Source organism: Corvus brachyrhynchos, unplaced genomic scaffold, assembly GCF_000691975.1.
Source record: "Corvus brachyrhynchos isolate BGI_N302 unplaced genomic scaffold, ASM69197v1 scaffold21, whole genome shotgun sequence".
Taxonomy (NCBI): domain Eukaryota; kingdom Metazoa; phylum Chordata; class Aves; order Passeriformes; family Corvidae; genus Corvus; species Corvus brachyrhynchos.
The window spans coordinates 7,749,588-7,769,250 of NW_008236924.1; the positions used below are offsets into that span (position 1 = coordinate 7,749,588).

The following is a 19,663-nucleotide window of genomic DNA, read 5'->3' on the forward strand; positions in this document are numbered from 1 at the left end:
TCACCGTGGTCTTCCACAGTTTGCAGGGGGACAGCCTGCCTCACCATGCTCTTTGATGGGCTGTGAGCACCTCCTCCGTCACTGACCTTGGTGTATGCAGAGTTGTTTCTCTCCCTTCCCCCTGCCTCTTCCCCCTGCCTGCCGTCTGTGTGTTGTGTGTGTCCCCGTCTATCTCTCTCTCTCACACACACACACACACACACACACGCAGCAGCTCTGGAGAACTTTTTAGCCATTCTAATTATCACAGAGATGCCACCAGCATCAGTTATGGGCTCAACGTTGGCCAGTGATGGGTCTGTTGAGCCAGGTGGAACCATCTGTGTCCACCATGGAGCAGCTCCCAGCGTCCTCTCACAGAGCCTACACCTGCTGCCAGCACCTTGCCATGGAGACCTAATGCACTTGCCTTGGCAAGTCTAATCCAACGCCACTTCTAAGGCAACTGCACACGGCGTGGAATTAAAGTTTGCTTTGACTCTGGTTATTTGCTTGATACACAAAACCCAGACATGGATGAAAATAGATTTGTGGTGTCTTTTGTATGGTGGTAGCCAGGAGTCTCGGCTCTCTTAAGAAAGTTTGGCTGCATGTGTAAGAAATTTGGTTATGGTGGAGTAAGCATTCATCTTTGTATTCTCAGCCCGTGCTGGTATCTGGTGTCCATAAGAAGTTGAAGTCAGAGCTTTGGAAACCAGAAGCTTTCAGCCTGGAATTTGGAGATCAAGATGTAGATTTGGTGAACTGCAGGAACTGTGCCATAATTTCAGACGTGAAAGTGCGTGACTTCTGGGATGGCTTTGAGATAATATCTAGTAAGTAATATTTATGGCTGACTAGTTTAACTGAGCAGTCTGTCTTGCTATCTTCCAACTCTTCATTTTCCACCTGTTTTCTTAAAAAATAAATTAAGAAAAAAATCCGGATACCTATCAGTCTCATCCAAAGAAGCCATTGTTCCTTACATGTAGCACACCCTAGAAAATACTTTATTGAAGATTAGGGCAGGACTGCCCAAAAGGACTGTCTCTACTGCAGTGTGTTGGGGTGTGTTACTTTCATATGTCAAAAAATTATCCATTTCATGGGAAACTACTTTTTTTTTTTACCTTTTCCCAGTGAAATTAATCATGAGTTACCATTATTAAGACAGTAAGTAATATGCCTACCCTTGCTCTCCTTTCAACCTCAATTTTTATTGTAAAACTAAAGGGATCCTGCAGAGCTAAAACAGACTGAGACTTTTGACACTAAAACTTGGACTTGGTGGAATGCATCAGTTAAGTACACTTGACATTGCAAATTCTTTTTTGGTAGATCATCTGTGAGTACAAATACAAATTTATATGTATTACAAATGGCAATGCTATATGCATGCCTCACATGATAACACATTATTTAATGCTCAAGTTCTTCTTTGAGAAAACCTTCTGTCAAGTGTGAATGGGGAAACTAACCAGCTAAAATTTCTGGGGGCATAACTGGTTAGGTTAAAGAGCTTCTGAAAAGCATTTTACATTGTATATACCTAGATCCGAGTCATTTTCCAATCAAATAACTCCTTGCTTTTGACTTGTTTTTTTTTATGTGGGTAGTACGGAGTATTGTATTTTGTACTGTTAAGTTTCATACTGTTTTTGTTATTAATCAGAAATAAATGGCCTAGGAGGATATAATGGTGTGGTCTTTGTGTATTGACAGTAATTGGGAAAGTTCACAAACTCTTCACTTTTGTGCTGGGGTCGTTCATGAAAATAGTGAATTTGTATGGGTCAAGTTATCTTTGAGAAATGTTACTTGTAGTTTGTCTCCAGGCAGATACACTCCTTTCAGCAAAATCAGCTTCTGCTTTTCTTTTAGACAATGCCTTTACCACACTTTACCTGAGAACTATTAGTGACTAGTTGGAAAACCTTATCATTCTTGATAGTTTCTTTTAAATACATTTTATTTAGAGTTTTTTCAGCCATGTTCAATCCCTAATATAGAGGAGTATTATTTGCTACTAGTCCAGAGATTTCACATGCTAATTCTTATGAAAACTGTTGGCAAATTACCTAATGTCTCTGACTTCTCTGCATTACATGAATTCTAAATTTTCTAAAAATGTGGCTGGCTCCCACCCTCGCTTTAAGTTACCAAGAGCTGTAGAACAGCCACTGACTTTGGAGGTGTTATTGAGATTATTCTATAAGATACTTTATTCTAATTAATTTTAATCTTTTGCTGTTCTTTTAATACTTTTGGGCTTAAAATGGACTTTTGAAAGGTCTGACTTTTTGTTTCGATCCTTCTTACACCTGCTTTTCTTTGCTGATCAGATATTTTCTGGGGTTCGTCCAGTTTCATGTAATTTGTCAGATCTGTATGTTTTCATCCAGGTAGTTCTTCACTCTGTCCTTTCTGAATAGCCTCCCTACAAGCTGCTTCTTGTTTAGAACAAAGATCCTTGATGAGTTCAAAATCTTGAATATGGGAAGTTGTAAAACATCTTTAAATTCAAGTCCTTGAGCTTTTCAGTTCACTTGCCTCTCTAAAATCTGTAGCATATCAAAGTTTGTTATCTGTAAATCAGTCACTTCAGTTTACGTATCTGCAGTTCTTAATTCCTTTTAATTTCAGTAATTTTTTTTTTTTAATTGCAAACTCAGGCTGTCTTCTGTAGCCTGTTGATATATAGCGCAGATGTGATTCACGGGTCTCCAAGTTCTAATTTCTTAGATATGCTTTCACTTCTGATGCTGTCAGGAGCTCTGTTAGATCAGTTTGGCTGACAATCCTTGGGAAGTCAGGAAGCAGTTAAGGGTGTTACTCTCTGGGGAGATGGGGATGCTAAAGTGTTAAGACTGCTGTACACCTTGTTTTTCTATTGGTGGCTTCATGTAGAGTTGTGAAAAATCTGGTAGAAGAGTGAACTTTGTTTTTCTCTAAATGTTACACTGAGTTCTAAGCTGCTCGTGTTCCACTTCCAGATAGACTCTCTTAGCCTCGAGATCTAGCCCTAAGATCTGAGGTAAAACAGCAGTTGATATGGTCAGTGCTGTCACTGATTTACCAAACTATGAATATCGATCTAATATCGATATCCAACTGAGACGGACAAAAATTCTCAGTTTAGAGTTAGAAAGTGCATGTTTTATTTGGTGCCAGGCACTGTGTGGGATAGCTCCCTAAGACGCAGGGCCCCGATCCAAGCAAACACAAAGCTTTTTATTTACAAAAATTATGACTATCCAAAATACAAATGCATATTCATAACATTAACACCTCCCATTCTCCACTTCGTATGGAAATGAGCTTAAATGTCATTAAGCATGCGTAGTGTGTGTCCTGAATTGAGTCGGTGGTCTTGAATTGGGTCAGTGGTCTTAAAAAGATGAAGTAGCTCGTCTTCCTCATTTTGACCTTTTCGCCTCTCTGAACTTTAACAATCCGAATTACTTTAGTGACCTCTAAGTTTCCTCTTGCGTGACTTTTGAATGGGTTCCCACCAAGGGAGGAAATTGCTAATTGTCCTTGTTCCCTGCACCAACTTATCAAAGTTTCTATTCCTCGTTCTAAGCACAGCTAAGCAAACATGCAAATGACAGATCGTCAGCTATTTGGTAATCAGTTATTAACATCTTAAAACCCATTTCAGGTCCAGCTCTCTTAACTATTTTAATTAACTCTAGCTGGGCCCAAATTCCTTCCTATTCTAACTAATTTCAACACAGCTAGCCTATAACTAAAATCTTTATGTTTCTTCTAAATCTATGTTTCATCATAGCATACATCCACTGTTGCATATGTAATGCCATCTTTCTGTGTTGCCAGCTTTCTGTTTCCAGTCAGGACTCGTGTAAAACTCTTAAAGTGAAGAACAAATGTTTGGTTTTGGTAGTCTGCTAATTTGAGTGCCTCCAGCAAAGAAGAATTAAAAAAAATAAAGGCTGTCTTTCTTTGTGACCACCTGCCCTTTAGCTTTTTCGAATGTGGTGTACCATGGTTTATTGCTTTACACTGAAGTTAGGGTTGATTTCAGAACAAGAACCAATAACTTTTATTTTATAGAAGTACCACTTCTCTTGAAATTAAAGATAAAGCTCCCTCAGACTTTGGCAAAAGGAGTTAGGAAGAATGCTTTGGAAAGGCTTGTTTTCGAAGCTGAATAAAAACTATTCTAAAACTTAGCAGCTGTGCGAGATCTGTCAAACTTGTGCTGTAGGTAATTATACCTGTATCTATAGATATACTTGCTAAACTGCTGTGGGTCATACTATGACAATGCTTGGAAGCCCAAAGCAAAACCAGGATCCATTTTGCTGTGCCCTGTAAGAGGTGCAGAAACCCTTTACAGCTTTAACAAGGTATTGGGCTGTGGTAAAAAGATACTGCATGAAGAAATCTTAATTTGTTTCTTGCAGAACGGCTCAGGTCAGATGATGGTCAGCCAATGGTACTAAAGTTAAAGGATTGGCCTCCAGGGGAGGACTTCAGAGATATGATGCCTACCAGGTAAGTAACCTGTAGTATCAGTGCTGACAGGACTGCTGTAGGTGCTACAGGAGGATAACCCACCTTTGTCTCTCTTTGCTCTCTAGGTTTGAGGACTTGATGGAAAATCTTCCTCTTCCTGAATATACCAAGAGAGATGGCAGACTGAATTTGGCTTCTAGGCTGCCAAGCTACTTTGTCCGTCCTGACCTGGGTCCCAAAATGTACAATGCGTATGGTATGTGAGTATAGTTCTGCAGATACTGGGGTTTGAGACTCTTTATTATACTTAGGACAAATACATGGCTGTGGCATTAGTCAAAACTCTGTGCTTATCCTAGAGCCTGCTGTTACTTTTTTTTCATTTAGTCCTGCGATCTATTCTTACTTAGTCGTCTCTCTGTCAGATGTGCCCTTTTCTGCCTTGTATATCCGATTTGTAATACATTTAACAAGCATAATACCAATACAGGGTTCAAGGAAAAGTTAGTATCTTTTTGAGACCAACTGATGTGTTTAAGAGGAAAACTACCCACCTTCTGGGCACTTTAACCTGTGCATTCATGTTTCCAACCAGAGTTGTAATTTTCTTAATCCATGTCTAATAAAATAGACCACTGACAATATGCAAAACAAAACTGTCACCATGTTCAGCTACCTGAATTGGATAGTTTGTCCTCTTAAGGCTAATTATTTAGTAGGTAAGTAGCATATATCTGAGCACATAACCTACATGGGGCTGTGAAGCATTACATTTTCTGATGATTGTAATATAGCTGTGTGGAGGATATGTGAACAAAAAAAGCATGTCAGCTTGAATTATTTTAGTTCCTGAATGTACTGACTTTGAGGTCATGGCCCAAAGCAGGTTTTGTAGACTTTTAATTTAAAACCAATGGTTGTTACAGGATGTTTTTAAATAACTGATTGATTTGGAAGCACATACTTTTGCAGCTTTAGAATAAAATAACGTTTAGAGTAGTTGGTTTTTGTATATGCTGTAAAATGTCAAGTGATACTGATAAGGAAAAAGTTGCAGTCATCTCACAAAGCAAGTATGTGGAAGCAAACTTACCCTAATGTAGTTTATGTGGTTCTCTTTGAATATTGGTGAGACAGGTGCACTGTTTTTTAAGGTTTTGCATTCCGATTGTTGTTACACCTACAGTAACAACTCACCCAAGGACATGGAAGATTTTTCACTGTTTCATCATTTTAAGAATGTTGTATCTCGGTAACCAAATGTGGGTTAGACTTAAGCTGTGAGCCAACATATTGCAGTTCTCAAAGAGATGTGGTGCTATTTTGGATTTTTTTTTTTAAGCAGTACAACATTGCAAATAAAAGTTAAATAGGTTGTTGCAGCTTAGGCAAATTGAGCTTATTCCAGTATTTAACAGTGTTCAGTGTTTTGGTTTATGTACTACTAGACATGTAAGTTGAGTGAAGGAATCCGTACACCAAAGAGCTTATAATGTAATCAAGCAATACATAAATAAGAGTGCAGCAAGAAGGAACGTAATCAGTCACTGCTGACTTGTTTCTGTATATTGCTAGTTGCTATCAATGGAAGGAATGGATTCATTTTGTTGAATTTTTCTTAAATGTCAAAGTTCTATTTTCCTTTTTATCAGAGCTTGTGGAGGCAGGGTTGATGGTATTTTTCTTAGTGTAGATCATAACCCTTTACTATTTGATCCTTTTTAGACATACAGGTCTTGGTCCAAAGAGAGAAAGTATTACACTCTCTTTACTTGGAAATTAAAAGAAAAAAAATTAGCTAGGTCTGTCTTCAAAATTAGTTTTGTATCTTTTTGCTCTTAGCTGCTTGACAGGCAAATTAAAGGGTGCACCTCAATATAAAAATAGTAATTCTGTCTATGGTGAATATGAGTAACATTTCTAGCAACTTAAATGTATTTTGGTTGTAAATATATGGCTTTGTTTGCAGAGTATGTGGTGAAAAAAATTCACAATAGCGAAGTCTTTCATGTGCTTAGCATTTTAAAGCATTAAGATACAAAATTCATGACGTTTGATTCGTAGTGATACTCAGTTACCTAAATAAAAGGACTGTTTATAGAAGTTAGCTTTGAAGAAATCTTTTGTCTAGAGGACCCTTAAATACTGACCAATTTTTATATAGAAATACTTGAACTGTTTAACATGAGACTTGCCATTGATGATGTAATTGTATTTCCCAGCATACTCTGTGTGACTTAGACCATTAGCAAACAATTAATTTTAAAAGTGTCATTCTTTCCTTTTGTCCTGCTGCATCTTGCAAAGCAGAGGTTTGAGGTGGAGGTTGTAAGGGTCCTTGAGGTCAACAATTAACCTATCTTTAGTGAATTTGTCTGGCCTGGATTTTGGACCTATGTATTGTGTTTCTCCATGTTCGTATTTTAGGTGTGCTTTTTAAAGTTCATGTTACAAACTGTCTATATTAGCTACTGTTTCTGGTCTGTTATGATAGGTACTGTTCAGTGAGTTGAGTTCTATCTTCAGAAGCTTGTATTTTAAACAGAAAATCGATAAATATGATGGTGATCCTAAAAACTCTTGTGGGCACACTTCTGTTAGTGTTTGCTGATACAAAGATATATATTTTTTTTAATGTTCTAATTTCCTGCCATGTTACTTGCTAGAGATGGTTAAGCAGAAGTAGAAAGAGAGGGTGCTACTGAAGGGCCAGAGGAAAAAAAAAGGAACATGTTAATAAGAAGGTGAAAGAATTAAGCAAACATTTGAAATCTTTCTCCATTACTTTCAGTCACTTGAGAGGTGTAAGTTCCTTCAGTGTATAAAGGTACAAGCACTTGAATCTGCAGGTGTTTTTCCTTACTGAATTGTAATCTGAATTGCTAATGATGGGTGGATCACTAACTACTGTGAATTCAACTGGTCATGGATTTTACAGCTTAGTATGAGAAAATAAAAATCTGCTGGAGGCTTATACTTGTAACAGTCCAATGACTTGCTCCACACAGTAGGATGCTAATGCCACTTAAAGCAGTTCTCTCATGCCTCCAAGCAAACGAAGACTTGCTTTGTGCTTATGATAGCTAAGTTCTCTAGTACGGACTGTATAAATGACCCTCAGAGAGACAAAGTTGTGAAGTACAAGTTCTGGTTTTGGTTTTAAAATGCTTGTTTCCTCATGACTTGAAAACTAGGTTTGGTACTTCTGTTTCCTGTAAGATTAAAATACCAGTTATCGGTAAACTTTTTATTTATGCTACACATGACACGAATATACCTACTTCAGTTGCTGTTTGACTTTGGTTTCTGCTCTCATTGCTGTACAAAGTTAGCATTCTAGACAGATTTCTCAGGTAGGTTATTTCTATAAGAGATTAGTCACAGAATTTGATTTTATTTTGCACTCTATTGTAGGCTTAATTACTGCAGAAGACAGACGAGTTGGTACCACAAATCTGCACTTGGATGTGTCCGATGCTGTTAACGTCATGGTGTATGTTGGGATTCCCATTGGGGAAGGGACCCACGACGATGGTAATGCTTGAGGAAAGCTGTTTTCTGTACACTAAATTCAATTGTGTGTGTGAGAAAGGAGACTGTGTCTACTGCTTAAGCTTGTCATATCTGTGATAAGTAATTCAAGTATACAAGGCAGTTTGCTGCTTGTAATTACTGCACGTAATTAAAAGTGCAGTAATGCTTCATTAGTTTCCAACTGTGGGAGCAGCAGAGTTTTGCTGGAAATTAGGTACATTCCTGAAGAAAGGAGGGGAAAGACTACATTACTACCCTTTCTTCTCCTTGTGTTTGAATAACCATAGTTCAGTTTAAATTCATGACTGAGCTTTGTGATTAGCTGTCACTTGACACATTCCCTGAATTCTGTTAAAATGAAGCTTGGTGGGCTTAGAAGGGGCACTGTATGATGCAGCAGTTGCAGTGTGACTGAATTTAGTAACTCAAAATGCTTCTTCCTCTTCTCTATGTCAAAAATGAGCAGCTTTGTAATCATACTGCTTTTACATGGATTCCCCTTTCAGAAGTTCTGAAAACAATTGATGAGGGAGATGCTGATGATGTAACAAAGCAGCGAATCCATGAAGGAAGAGAAAAACCTGGAGCATTGTGGCACATTTATGCTGCCAAGGATGCTGAAAAGATACGGGAACTTCTCCGGAAGGTATGCTGGTTACAAAGAAAGCTTGAGCTTACAGGGTTCCTTGACTAGCTTGCTTATAGCAGCTGAATGATACAAATTGCTATCAACGTCAAGTGCATAGGTATTGATTGCACTTCTGTCTTTGAGGGCATTAATAGTTACTATGTTCCCAGGTTTTCAGCCTGGTCTGGAATCTTCATACTAATGCACCTTGCTATTTAAGACCTAAATGACCTTAATTAAAATAATGTTCTACCTTGAAATTGTTTGTTATGATTTTTGGTACAGACCATTTTGTGAGCCAGCAATATCAAGGTGCTGTGTCATGGTTTCCCTCCACCCCATATCTTGGCCCTAGGTTGGAGAAGAACAAGGCCAAGAAAATCCTCCAGATCATGACCCCATTCATGACCAAAGTTGGTACTTGGACCAGACCTTACGTAAGAGACTATATGATGAGTATGGTGTGCAAGGCTGGGCAATAGTGCAGTTCCTTGGCGATGCAGTGTTCATTCCTGCAGGTGCACCCCATCAGGTAACTATACCAACTCTAGGCCATATTGACAAATAGAATTGAATTTGAGGCGCAACAGAACTGCAGCTTGAAAATAATTAATTAATTATGGTAATTAATATTGCTCACTTAAGATTTTGTTTTCTACATATGCAGTTCTTACATTACTCTAAGTTATGTAAATATCTGAATGATGTGTACATAACTGATGAAATTACGGGGCAGGGGGGAAAAGCTGGGGTGAATGGAGGGAAAACATTTCTGTGTAATGAAACCTCAGCCAAGGAAACCAGATTCAAAGGTTAAGAGAACTTGCTTTAGGGAATGCTAATGTTTGTGGGAGAACAGGGAACCTGTTGGATGTCATGTATTTTGTTCTGGTTTTACTATTAGATACAATTCTGTTAGTTTCTGTTTCTGATGAGTAAATGTGGCAGAGCCTAAATATATGGGGGGGTATTGGGGTTTTTTGGGGGTTTGGTTTTTGGTGATTGTTGTTGTCGTTCTTTCTTTTGGGGTTTGGAGGTTTGTTTGTTTTCATTTTGGTGTTTCGTTTGTTTTGTTTTGTATGGTTCATTGTCTTGATATATCAGTCATTTGATACGGGTTTTTAGGTCCATAATTTGTACAGCTGCATTAAAGTGGCAGAAGATTTTGTATCTCCTGAACATGTGAAGCACTGCTTCCGTCTGACCCAGGAGTTCAGGCACCTGTCTAATACTCATACAAACCATGAGGATAAACTGCAGGTAACCGATATTATGTCAGTAAACACTAAATATATCCTGTGTTTTGCCAGCTTTGTTCAGTACCAGAAATGTATGGCTAAGGAAAGAGTAACAACTTCCCACAAATCTGGAGGTTCTCATTTGATAGGTACATTAATTAATTTTTAAATACTTCTGTCTACAGTATTATGTAAACAAAAATTAGTAATAGACTTCTGCATTTCCAGAGAACTTTCCCCCTATTAGACTAATGGCATGCATTGGTATTAATAAGTTTTTGAATGGCTGAATCCTAATGACAGCAAAGCAGACCAGAAGAAAAAAAAACACTATTAAAATTGAAAGAGCAATGCTTTGTTTTGAAGAGAGATGTTTATTTGACCAAGTACACTTATGTTTGTTTCTTTATTGCCTATAGGGAAACTCCTCTGAAAGTGAAGGCTGGCTTATTTAAGTCAGGGATATGGTTTAGTGGTGGACTTGGCAGTGTTAGGTTTGTGGCTGGATTCGATGATCTTTAAGGTCTTATCCAACATATGTTAGTCCTAAAATTAAATGTGTTTTAGTTTGAGGAAGTGTGACTGCTTCAACTAATAATTATGCACAGAACATAATAGGTACACAAGTACATTGGATATAAGACAGTAAGTTCTACAGAGAGAAGACTGTAGGGGATCTTGCTGAATTTTGTCTAATGCTTCTGAAGCATTAGTATGTGCTCAGTTTGCAAATTTTGTTGTCAGCATTTTTTGTGTGTCAGTAATCACATGCATGTAAAAGAAAGGAGGGTGGAGATCTGCAGAATGGCTGTCCTCATCAAAGTAAGTACACAATATATAGTCACTCTCCAGGATGCCACCCGCGGATGTCAGAAATCTACCATGTTAATTCTCTAATACCAATTTAGTGAAAGTTTGCTATAAATTTCTGTGTGGATTTTCATAGGATTATAAAGGAAAGCAAAAGTAGGATCAGCTCTCATTCTGGCTTCTAACTTTGTACCTCTTCAGCTGTGATGATGTGACAAATGTGGAAGTGTTTCTGTAAATTAAGAGGTTTGCAAATGAGTAGTGCTTGTTATTAAAAAAAAAAACCAAACAAACCCAAAAAAACCCAAGAGACAAAAACCCACAAAGTGCAACTCAATATTCCTGTGAAAAGGAATACTGGTTGTATTTGCCTCAGAGTTTTTTTTTTTTTATTTGTAATTTTTAATGTATACTTTTATATAAACCTCTGTCTATATTTATATATATTAAAAATACACAGAGACAATAACAGCCACATAAATGATACCAAAAAATGAGGTCACATGTACATCAGGAAAAGATTATGGTGCTTGGCAGTTAGTTGAAGAAGTGCAATTGAGCCACTCACTTAGGAGGTGAAACTGTTCCATTCAACACCTGGAAACAGAATTCGGATAAACTTAGCTCAGAAAAAATCAGAAACAAGACAGAGCTTTGATTCTTAAATAGGTAACCGTGAAAAAGATTGCAGTGAATACTAGTGGATTTCTCATCGCGTGCTTGTCTTTCTGCAAGATTCACAAATTCGAAGAATTTCTAGCCTCCATGCAAAGACAACAGGATGATTTGTTGCATCATCTTAATTTTCATAGGATTAAACCATATGATTTTCTTGCATCTTTTAGATTTGATTCATGTGAATCTGTAAGTGACTTGGATCACAAGGACTTTTTCAAAATAAACTCATATATATAACTTCATAGTGCACTTCCTCCTAGCTCTCACAGAAGAAGGAATTATCTTAAAATAACACGAGTAAAAATACGTTGCTGGGTGACCAGAAAATGAGTTAATAAATCAGTGCAGTATCTAAAATACTTGTCATCTGTGACAGTTAAAATTTGTGCTGTTGATATCCTGAAGCAAAAAGAGTATATATTTTGTGTATACTTGCCAACTGTTACAAATTCAGCTGTCAAAGTTGATTGCGTAGATATGTAAGACTCTCCTTGTTAGTCTGTAGAAGTTGATTTTTTTTTTCCTGTTGCAGGTGAAGAACATTATCTACCATGCAGTGAAAGATGCTGTTGGCACACTGAAAGCTCATGAATCCAAACTAGCTAGATCATAGGAATTGCTAATTCCAAATGCCCTGTCAAGGAAGCCTTTTGCTCACGGTATATACAGGGACTGCACACAACTGCCTCTGCAGGAGCAGAGGCTTCTCACTGAGAGCTGGTGTGGTCAGTATTACACACACTCTTCAGCCACTGTTTTCTACGCTGCCTCAACACTGAAGGTCTAATGGAAGGTCGCACTGTTAAATGCAGAATTCCATATTCTAAAAGGTGCCATGTCCCTTTCCTGTGGCCTTTTGCAAATTGAAAGAACATGGAAACCACTTGGTGTTCCTGCATATTATGATTAGAAATGGTATAAAGAGTGTGGATGTTTTTTTCCCTCATGCCTAGTTAGTCTCCACAAAGTTAGACAGAACATGCTGGAGGTGGGTTGTCCTACTGCAGACTTTGTTGATAGCTGCTGAAGGAATGTGACCAACTGCAGAAATTCAAACAAACTTCCCATGTGAGATACAGGCCAAGGAAAAGGATAAAGCTATTCTCTGCACTCCCCTTCTTCTAGCTGTTTCTCTAGACACTGTAGAGTTGCAGAACTAAAGGGAGAACTCACTTTTTTTTTCCCCCTGGGAGACTCCAGAAATAAGAGAATTGTGTATTTAGTGAAAAAATAGGTTTGTAGTGAAACAGTTAATATTTCATGAAAGTAGATATTTTTAGTATTTTTGAAGTACCACAATTGTTCCTGGATTTTCAAGGAAAGGTGTATTACATTTAGTCTTCCTTTCAGTAAAATCAAGAAGTGATTTTTAGAAAGCAGTCCAAAATAGCACAAAAACAGCCAAAGGAGAATTGAACAGATATTGACATCCCACCTCCCTTGCCCATATTACCTCACCTATCTTCCCCCCTCTCTCTATGCCACCCTGCTTCTTCAGAATGAGAAGTAAAAAAGGAGTATAAACTCTATTCTCACATGGAGATGTTGTACATCTCTCCCTTTACTGGTGACTGCAGGCAATATTCACCCAATACCAGTGCTACCTGAAAACATCTATAAAACATCTATCCTTTCCAAAGTGAAGGAAAAGTTAACTTTTGGTGTCAACTTTGTCCAGAACTATTTTAAGTAAAATGTTCCTGCTTGATAGAACTGTATTCAGAATTTACTAATGTCAGCATTGATGCAATGGATTTCATTGTCCGGGTACATGGGGAAATGTATTGACCTTATCTCCAGCTGTACTGTAGTGCCACTTGCAGGCCTGTTAATATGTTCACGGTTATTTCATTTTTTAAAAAATAAAAGTCATTTACTGTAACAGCCTGGGCAGTTTCTTTCATACCTGTACACTGATCTTCCTGCCTTGAGGTTGTCTCAGCCTCTGCCCCTGGTAGTGTAGGCTGCCTGCTAATTTTGACCTGCTGTATTTGACCAGAAGGCTCATGTGGTTTAGCCTGGCATCCCAAGTATGTGCTGGGAGCATACCAAGCTGCCTGCCACTTTTTGATTCTTCGAGGTAGTTTGGGTAGAGGATCTGTCTTGTCATAAAAAACACCTCTTGTACTGTGCTCCCCATCTCTCACTATCTTCCTAACAGGTTGGGATCCAGAGATGCCCTCTCCACTGGAGATGCGGATAGGGTGGTAAAAGTTCTGTGGTTTCTGACCTTGGAGGTTGTGATGGCAGCAGCAGTTCTGTTCACTGACATGCGGCATACTGACAGCTTCTCAGTTTGGTTATTGGGTGCAAAGTCCAGTCACAGGCTTTTGCTGCCTTATAGCCTTGCAGCAATCCTGTGAATATGGGCTAATTCAGTCCGCTAGAGATAAAAAGGGTTATTCCAGACACGTGAATCATTCTGCTTCACTGTATTATGTTGTGTACAAATTCTTGTGCTCTTTTGTTGCACTCTGTGCATACAGATTAATTATAGCTGAGGTGTTTCCCTCATTTCTATGTGTGTGTATATATAAGTATTAGAATTGGATAAAGATCAAAAAGGCAGGGACTTGGCTATGTCTAATACAGTAGCATGAGTAATTTTCAATGCAGTGATCTACAGCAGGAGTTTTGCATCTCATGCTAAACCTTTGTTTAGTTTGAGTCTATCAAGTACTGCTTCTGTCTCTTGAATTTCCTTTTTTATTAAGCATAGAGTACAATTAACCTAAAGCAATATTCAGCCAAAATCAGAGGGATTATTAAAATTAAGAACTATCATAGAATCATAAAATGGCCTATGTTGGAAGAGACCTTAATCTAGTTCCAGCCCTCCCTGCTGTGGGCAGGGATATCTTCCACTAGACCAGGGTACTCCAAGCCCCATCCAACCTGGCCTTGAACACTTCCAGGGATGAGGCAGCCACAGCTTCTCTGAGCAACCTGTGCCAGGGCCTCACCACCCTCACAGGGAAGAATTTCTTCCTCATACCTAATCTAATTCTAGTCTCAACTTGAAGTTATTCCACACCTGTCCTGTCACTATTAGCTCTTGTAAAAAGTCCCTCTTTGTCTTTCCTGTAGCTCCTTCAGATACTGAAAGGCTGCAGTTAGGTTACTCGAAAGACCTTATCTTTTCCAGGCTGAACAATTCCAATTCTCTTAGTCTTTCCCCATGTGAGAGTTGCTCAGTTCCTCTGATCAGCTTGGTGGTCTTGTCTGGACTCATGCCAACAGGTTTACGGCAATACAGACTTTAGAGCAGATGGGGACAGGAAGAATTTGTAAACTGTTCTGGCAAATCAGTTCCAGTAACTTAAATTTGAAAACTTTTATCCTTTATCTGGATCATACGTAACAGGAGATGGAGACTGCTGCTTCTTTTGGCAAGTTTTTCCAAGTATTTTTTCTTATATGGGGCACAAACTTTATGTAGTTTCACAGTCCATTTCATACTTCTTGCTTGTTTTACACCAAGAGAAAGTCTTCAGTTGATGCCAGGTGGTAATTGTCAGCTCTTAGAATTCTGTTCAACTGCTCAAAATCTAGTTGTTACTGACAGCAATTTCAGAATTTCTGAAACAGAATGTTCACGTATTGTGTATCTGCAAACACACTGGTTTTTGTTAGTTAATATTAATCAGATACATATTTATATATTATGTATATAGATCATATATAATGCTCATATACTTATGGAGGTATATATTATACATTACACATTATACATGTATAGATATAAAACCCAGACAACTGCAGGCATTTGTCTCCTTTCAAACACACTTAGCTTCTGCTCCCTGCTGTAGCCGTACATGTTCAGGGACATTTTATGGTGCTTGGAATTGGACTGTGAATCTTGCTGCAAGTCTTGTCGTGGTGATGCCAGAAGTAATTGTATTTAGAGCTTCTACTACATTCTTTGACAGAGTTGCAAGATTTAATTATGCTTTGTTTGAAAGATGTACCTTTGTTAGCTTTGTAATTTAACTGGGCTCCAGAGCCGTTTTTACTGGAACTGTTTTTGGCCATTTTCATAGCTTCATAGTTCCTTTATGTCACCCAACACATCTCTCTTCCAAGATGAACAGGTTTAGAGTGTATAATGTTTGCACAGAACCTGCTCAGTGCCTCTGATAGTTCTTGTTGATTTTCTTGTGATTGCTTTTTGTTCAGCTACCCCATCTTTGAGCGAGGGTGATCCCGGTATGTGCAGGGTTTTCAGTGTATTCACCATGCATTTCTGTGGTGAGATTCCTGTTGCTGCATTTCTTAATAGTGCTAAGCATTAAGATTTCTAGTAGTCATGACTACACTATCTTTCCTGAGTAGTGACAGCTAACCTGGGGCCCGTCTCATACACATTTATGTGTGGACATGTGTTACAATTCTCTCTTATGAGGAGAATCCTCTCCCTCCAGTACCCACCACAAACTAGTTCTGACATATATCATACAGCACTTATACCACAAGTAGCCAGCCAAAGTGATTATAAAATTGAATGAAGATATATAATCAGTATTTTTTATCACAGTATTTTCTAATTACAGATTTTAAGGGGCAGCTGGTATGTTACCTAGAACGTAAGCAGATTAAAGCAGACATCATAAATCAGAGGGGTTTTAGCAGAGGGAGAAGAAAAACTTGAGTTACATGTCTTAATATAGTTTGCTGCAGTCATCACACTTGTTCTACTTGATGCTCTCTTGCCATTACTAAATGGAGGTGCGTGAGATAGTAGGCAGCACCATTTTTGAATATAGGCTTCAAACTCGGGCAGCCTTTTAGCCAGTGTCCTGTGGAACTACAGACAAGAGAAGCAAGATTTCAGGAATATGTGGCTGTTGGTCTGCCCGAGTGAATTTAGACTGCATTCACAATACTGAAATTTGGTGTGTGCTCAGCCATGCAAGGGTGTAATGTCCCCATAATGTCCCCAGTGTGAAGACTTCACTTCTTTTCAACCAAAAAACTTCCTTTTCTTGATAGTGAATAAAAATGCAACAGCATGCAAGGTTTAACTTTACAAAACCTAAATCTTTACTCTGAGACAACTGAACCAGGCAACATAAATATAGGAAAAAAATAAGTACCTAATACATCAAAGGTTGTGTTCCATGTGTTGTTTTTCTGAAAGATTCTTAGATGGCCTTTTGTAAAACCTGAGGATGTGGAATCAGAATTGGAGCAGCAGAGTTAGATTTGTTAGCAGTAACTTGAATTTACCTACAATCCAAATTAAAAAAAAAAAAGTTATGAGGCATAGATAGTATTTAAAACTATTGCTCCCTTGTATGTATCATTTCCTTCTCCTTCCTCACTCCTGATAGCCCTTTGATAGCTCTCTGAGCTTCTACAGGTCAGAGGTATTGGTTGAGGTATATGACACACTAGTGATTTATTCATGCATCAAGCACATCTTGTAAGCAGTGTTCAGTGAAAATGATTGTGAAACTACACATGTGAGTGAAGCATAGCACAGAAGGACCTGTTGGCAGTGCATCTTCCAGGCTCTGGTTACTGGTGAGGAATCTTCTGATTGTCATCTTTAGTGTTTTCCCAAACTTACCCCCCATAGCTGGGATGCATGCCAATGCCTGCTCTCTTCCAGTGCATCTCAGAATCTGAAATCAGCCCACAGCTTCTTTCCTCTTAGTTGGCGGTGTCTTTAAGATCCCTATTTTCAACCTTTGAAAAAGAGCTGCACATCCCCATCAGGCATTTGAAAAATAACCAGTCAGAAGTCATCTTACTTTTCTCTCTCATCTCCCTCATTCCCCTGCCTTGCAGGCGTTTTTTCATTTATCTTTTCCTTTATATAGTCTAATAGGAAAATGGTAATGTAAGTTTCAAGAGCTGGATACAACAAAATACAGCTGTTTCCTCTAGGAAGGTGTCTTCTAAGAGAACAGCTTTCAATCACAAAGCAAAACAGATAAAGAAATGTTCTCAGAACAACTTCTAGTTCTAGAGCCCTAGCTCTTACAATGTCATTTTTGGCTGTGTCAGCTTGTGCTTTTTCTGTTTTCCTTACTTCTTCCAGCTTTTGATACTCTTCCACTACAACTGACACCTTTGTGCTGCAGAGAGGATTCCCATTGTGCTCTTCCACTTCACCTTTATTCCTAAGACCCTTATTTAGTCTGCTAAACTTTTCCAGAGGGAATCTTATGTTCTTGAGCCCTGATGAATTGCTGTTCCTCTTCATCACAGCAGCTTCTGCCTGAACCTCAGCTTCAGCAGGAAATGTTTCGCTGGTTCTTCCCTGCCATTTTTCTTAGTGTAGCTTTGCTTCGGCTGCTCTATTCGAGGAACAGCTTGTTTGTTTTCCATGCCTTATTGTTTAGCCATAGCAGATTGATAGATATTTGGTGACCTATTTGGACCTATTTGTAGAACACAAGTTTATCATGAGTTGTTTCAGCAGTAGCATATCTGCAAAAAAACCATGTAGCCTTAACTTGAAAACAATTGATGAATTGCTTTCCTGGGTGGGTCTTAAGGTCTTAATGACACAGCATTATACAGTATTACTAATAACTTAATAGAAAGAATACTACTAATAAATATTTTTAGTTTTACTTGACCTACCTGCAGCTGACACTTTTCCCAAAACCAGCCCTTCAACTACCAGTAGTTTCTCCTTGTGGAAAGGTAAGTTAATGAATTAATCTTTCATTTTTGTTTATGATATGGAAAGAAATTGAGGTTCTTATTGCTAAATGTAAATTGCTATCTTAAAGTACCTTTCCTAAAGTTGTTCTAAAGCTCAACATGCTACTTAACAGTGAGCCACCACTTACAAGACTACTGATGTTGAGATTCTGTTGTTCTTACCACCATTTGTGTCTAATGCACTGTAGATTTTCATACTGCCCCTTGGTACATTAAATAGCTTAAAACACTAAGGCACGTTTTATTTAGGTGTCACTTATCCAAGCTGCACTTATTTAGCGTTCTCACACTGTCATATGTGTTACTCACCAGATCTCTGCATTTTCCCTCTTCTGTTTGCATCTTCCACTCACCCAAGCACGAACAAATTACTCAAGTAACAGAGCTGTGCTGGTCACTGATAGGAAATTGATGCAGTTAGAAATACAGTTATTTTGTTGAGCATTTTGCATGCTTGTGTTACTTGGGTGTGTGAAAGCAGATTCCTTTTATCCTATTAGTAGGTCAGTTATGCCATCAGTGGTGTAAATTGTGCAGTCCCTTATGCAATCATTCTGTTGCCATTCATATCCAAAAGCAGACTGTGACAAAATGTTCTTTGTCACTGTCTGTAGAGACATTCATGTTTTCATCTCTTGCATGTAATGCGGAAGTAGTCAATGTTTTGTATTTGTCATCACTGCTCATTATACTGAATTTCACGCATTCATGAGAAAATTCTTCCTGAGCAGCTCTTTGGTTTTGTTCTGACTCTTTCCTTGGTCTCCTTCCTTTTCATAAAGACTCTTCGGCAACCGATGAGACTTTGCCATAGTGCCTTCCTTCGGGTTTTTTTGTTTTGGTGGGGTTTTTTTCTTGTTTGGTTTGGTTTGGTTGGTTGGTTGGGTTTTTTTGGTTTTTTTTTTTTTGGTTAGCTGAAGAACTATAGTAGATTTCTAGCGATTTTTTTTCCTTTTTTCTTTAATTAAAAACCAGCTTATGTAATGGTTATCTCAGTGTGATTCAGAGATCTGTGTACTGGGCCTAACCAATTCTTGACTGTAATATACATACAGGCTCCCAGGGACCCAGTAATGAACTCGGGCATTGACTGAGGAGGAAGATTCTCTTAACAATATTCCTTGGTGAGCTGTTAAAATACAACAATTTCTGGCACTCCAGTATGCTTAAGCATACACATTTCCCACCCTGCACTAAGGGTATTGACACGCACACACATACACTGTTCAGCCTTGTTTGTGTAGTTAACAAAGTAATCCTTGACCTCTCAACTGACATTTCGAGGAAGAGTATCTGGCAATACTGAAATAACCTGGAAACTACAAGTAACAGCCATCATTCTTCTGGTTTGATAACGCAAACGTCAGTATCGGCAAGTTGAGTTTTGTTTTGCATCCGGTTTTGGGTGAAACTTGGAGCCGTTGAACTCTGTATCCTGTTTGCAGCGTGTAACAGCTGTTGTCTGGACTTCCCTGGACGACGCAACTGGAGGGAAGATGGCTTCTTCTGTGGTCTCTATTACTCTGTCTTCCCAAGTGCCCGTGATCTCACTTCAGCACTGTCCTGTCATTTTCCTCACGTTGCGCATATTGCTTCTCTGCTATCGTTCCAGCAACGGCACTTGTCCGCCTCACTGCTGCCG

General features: G+C 38.6%; 1 protein-coding gene across 1 annotated transcript in view; it reads left to right on the forward strand.

The window, feature by feature from the left end:
- The window catches only part of KDM3B (lysine demethylase 3B), a 45,056-nt gene extending 31,828 nt beyond the window's left edge, over positions 1–13,228 (forward strand). The window contains exons 17-24 of the mRNA XM_017728064.1: positions 644–815; positions 4,407–4,497; positions 4,584–4,714; positions 7,873–7,992; positions 8,499–8,638; positions 8,976–9,152; positions 9,746–9,880; positions 11,879–13,228. Coding sequence (XP_017583553.1) covers positions 644–815; positions 4,407–4,497; positions 4,584–4,714; positions 7,873–7,992; positions 8,499–8,638; positions 8,976–9,152; positions 9,746–9,880; positions 11,879–11,959 — 1,047 coding nt within the window. The 3' untranslated portion in view covers positions 11,960–13,228. The remainder of the gene's footprint in view (positions 1–643; positions 816–4,406; positions 4,498–4,583; positions 4,715–7,872; positions 7,993–8,498; positions 8,639–8,975; positions 9,153–9,745; positions 9,881–11,878) is intronic.
- Positions 13,229–19,663: the final 6,435 nt, after the last annotated feature.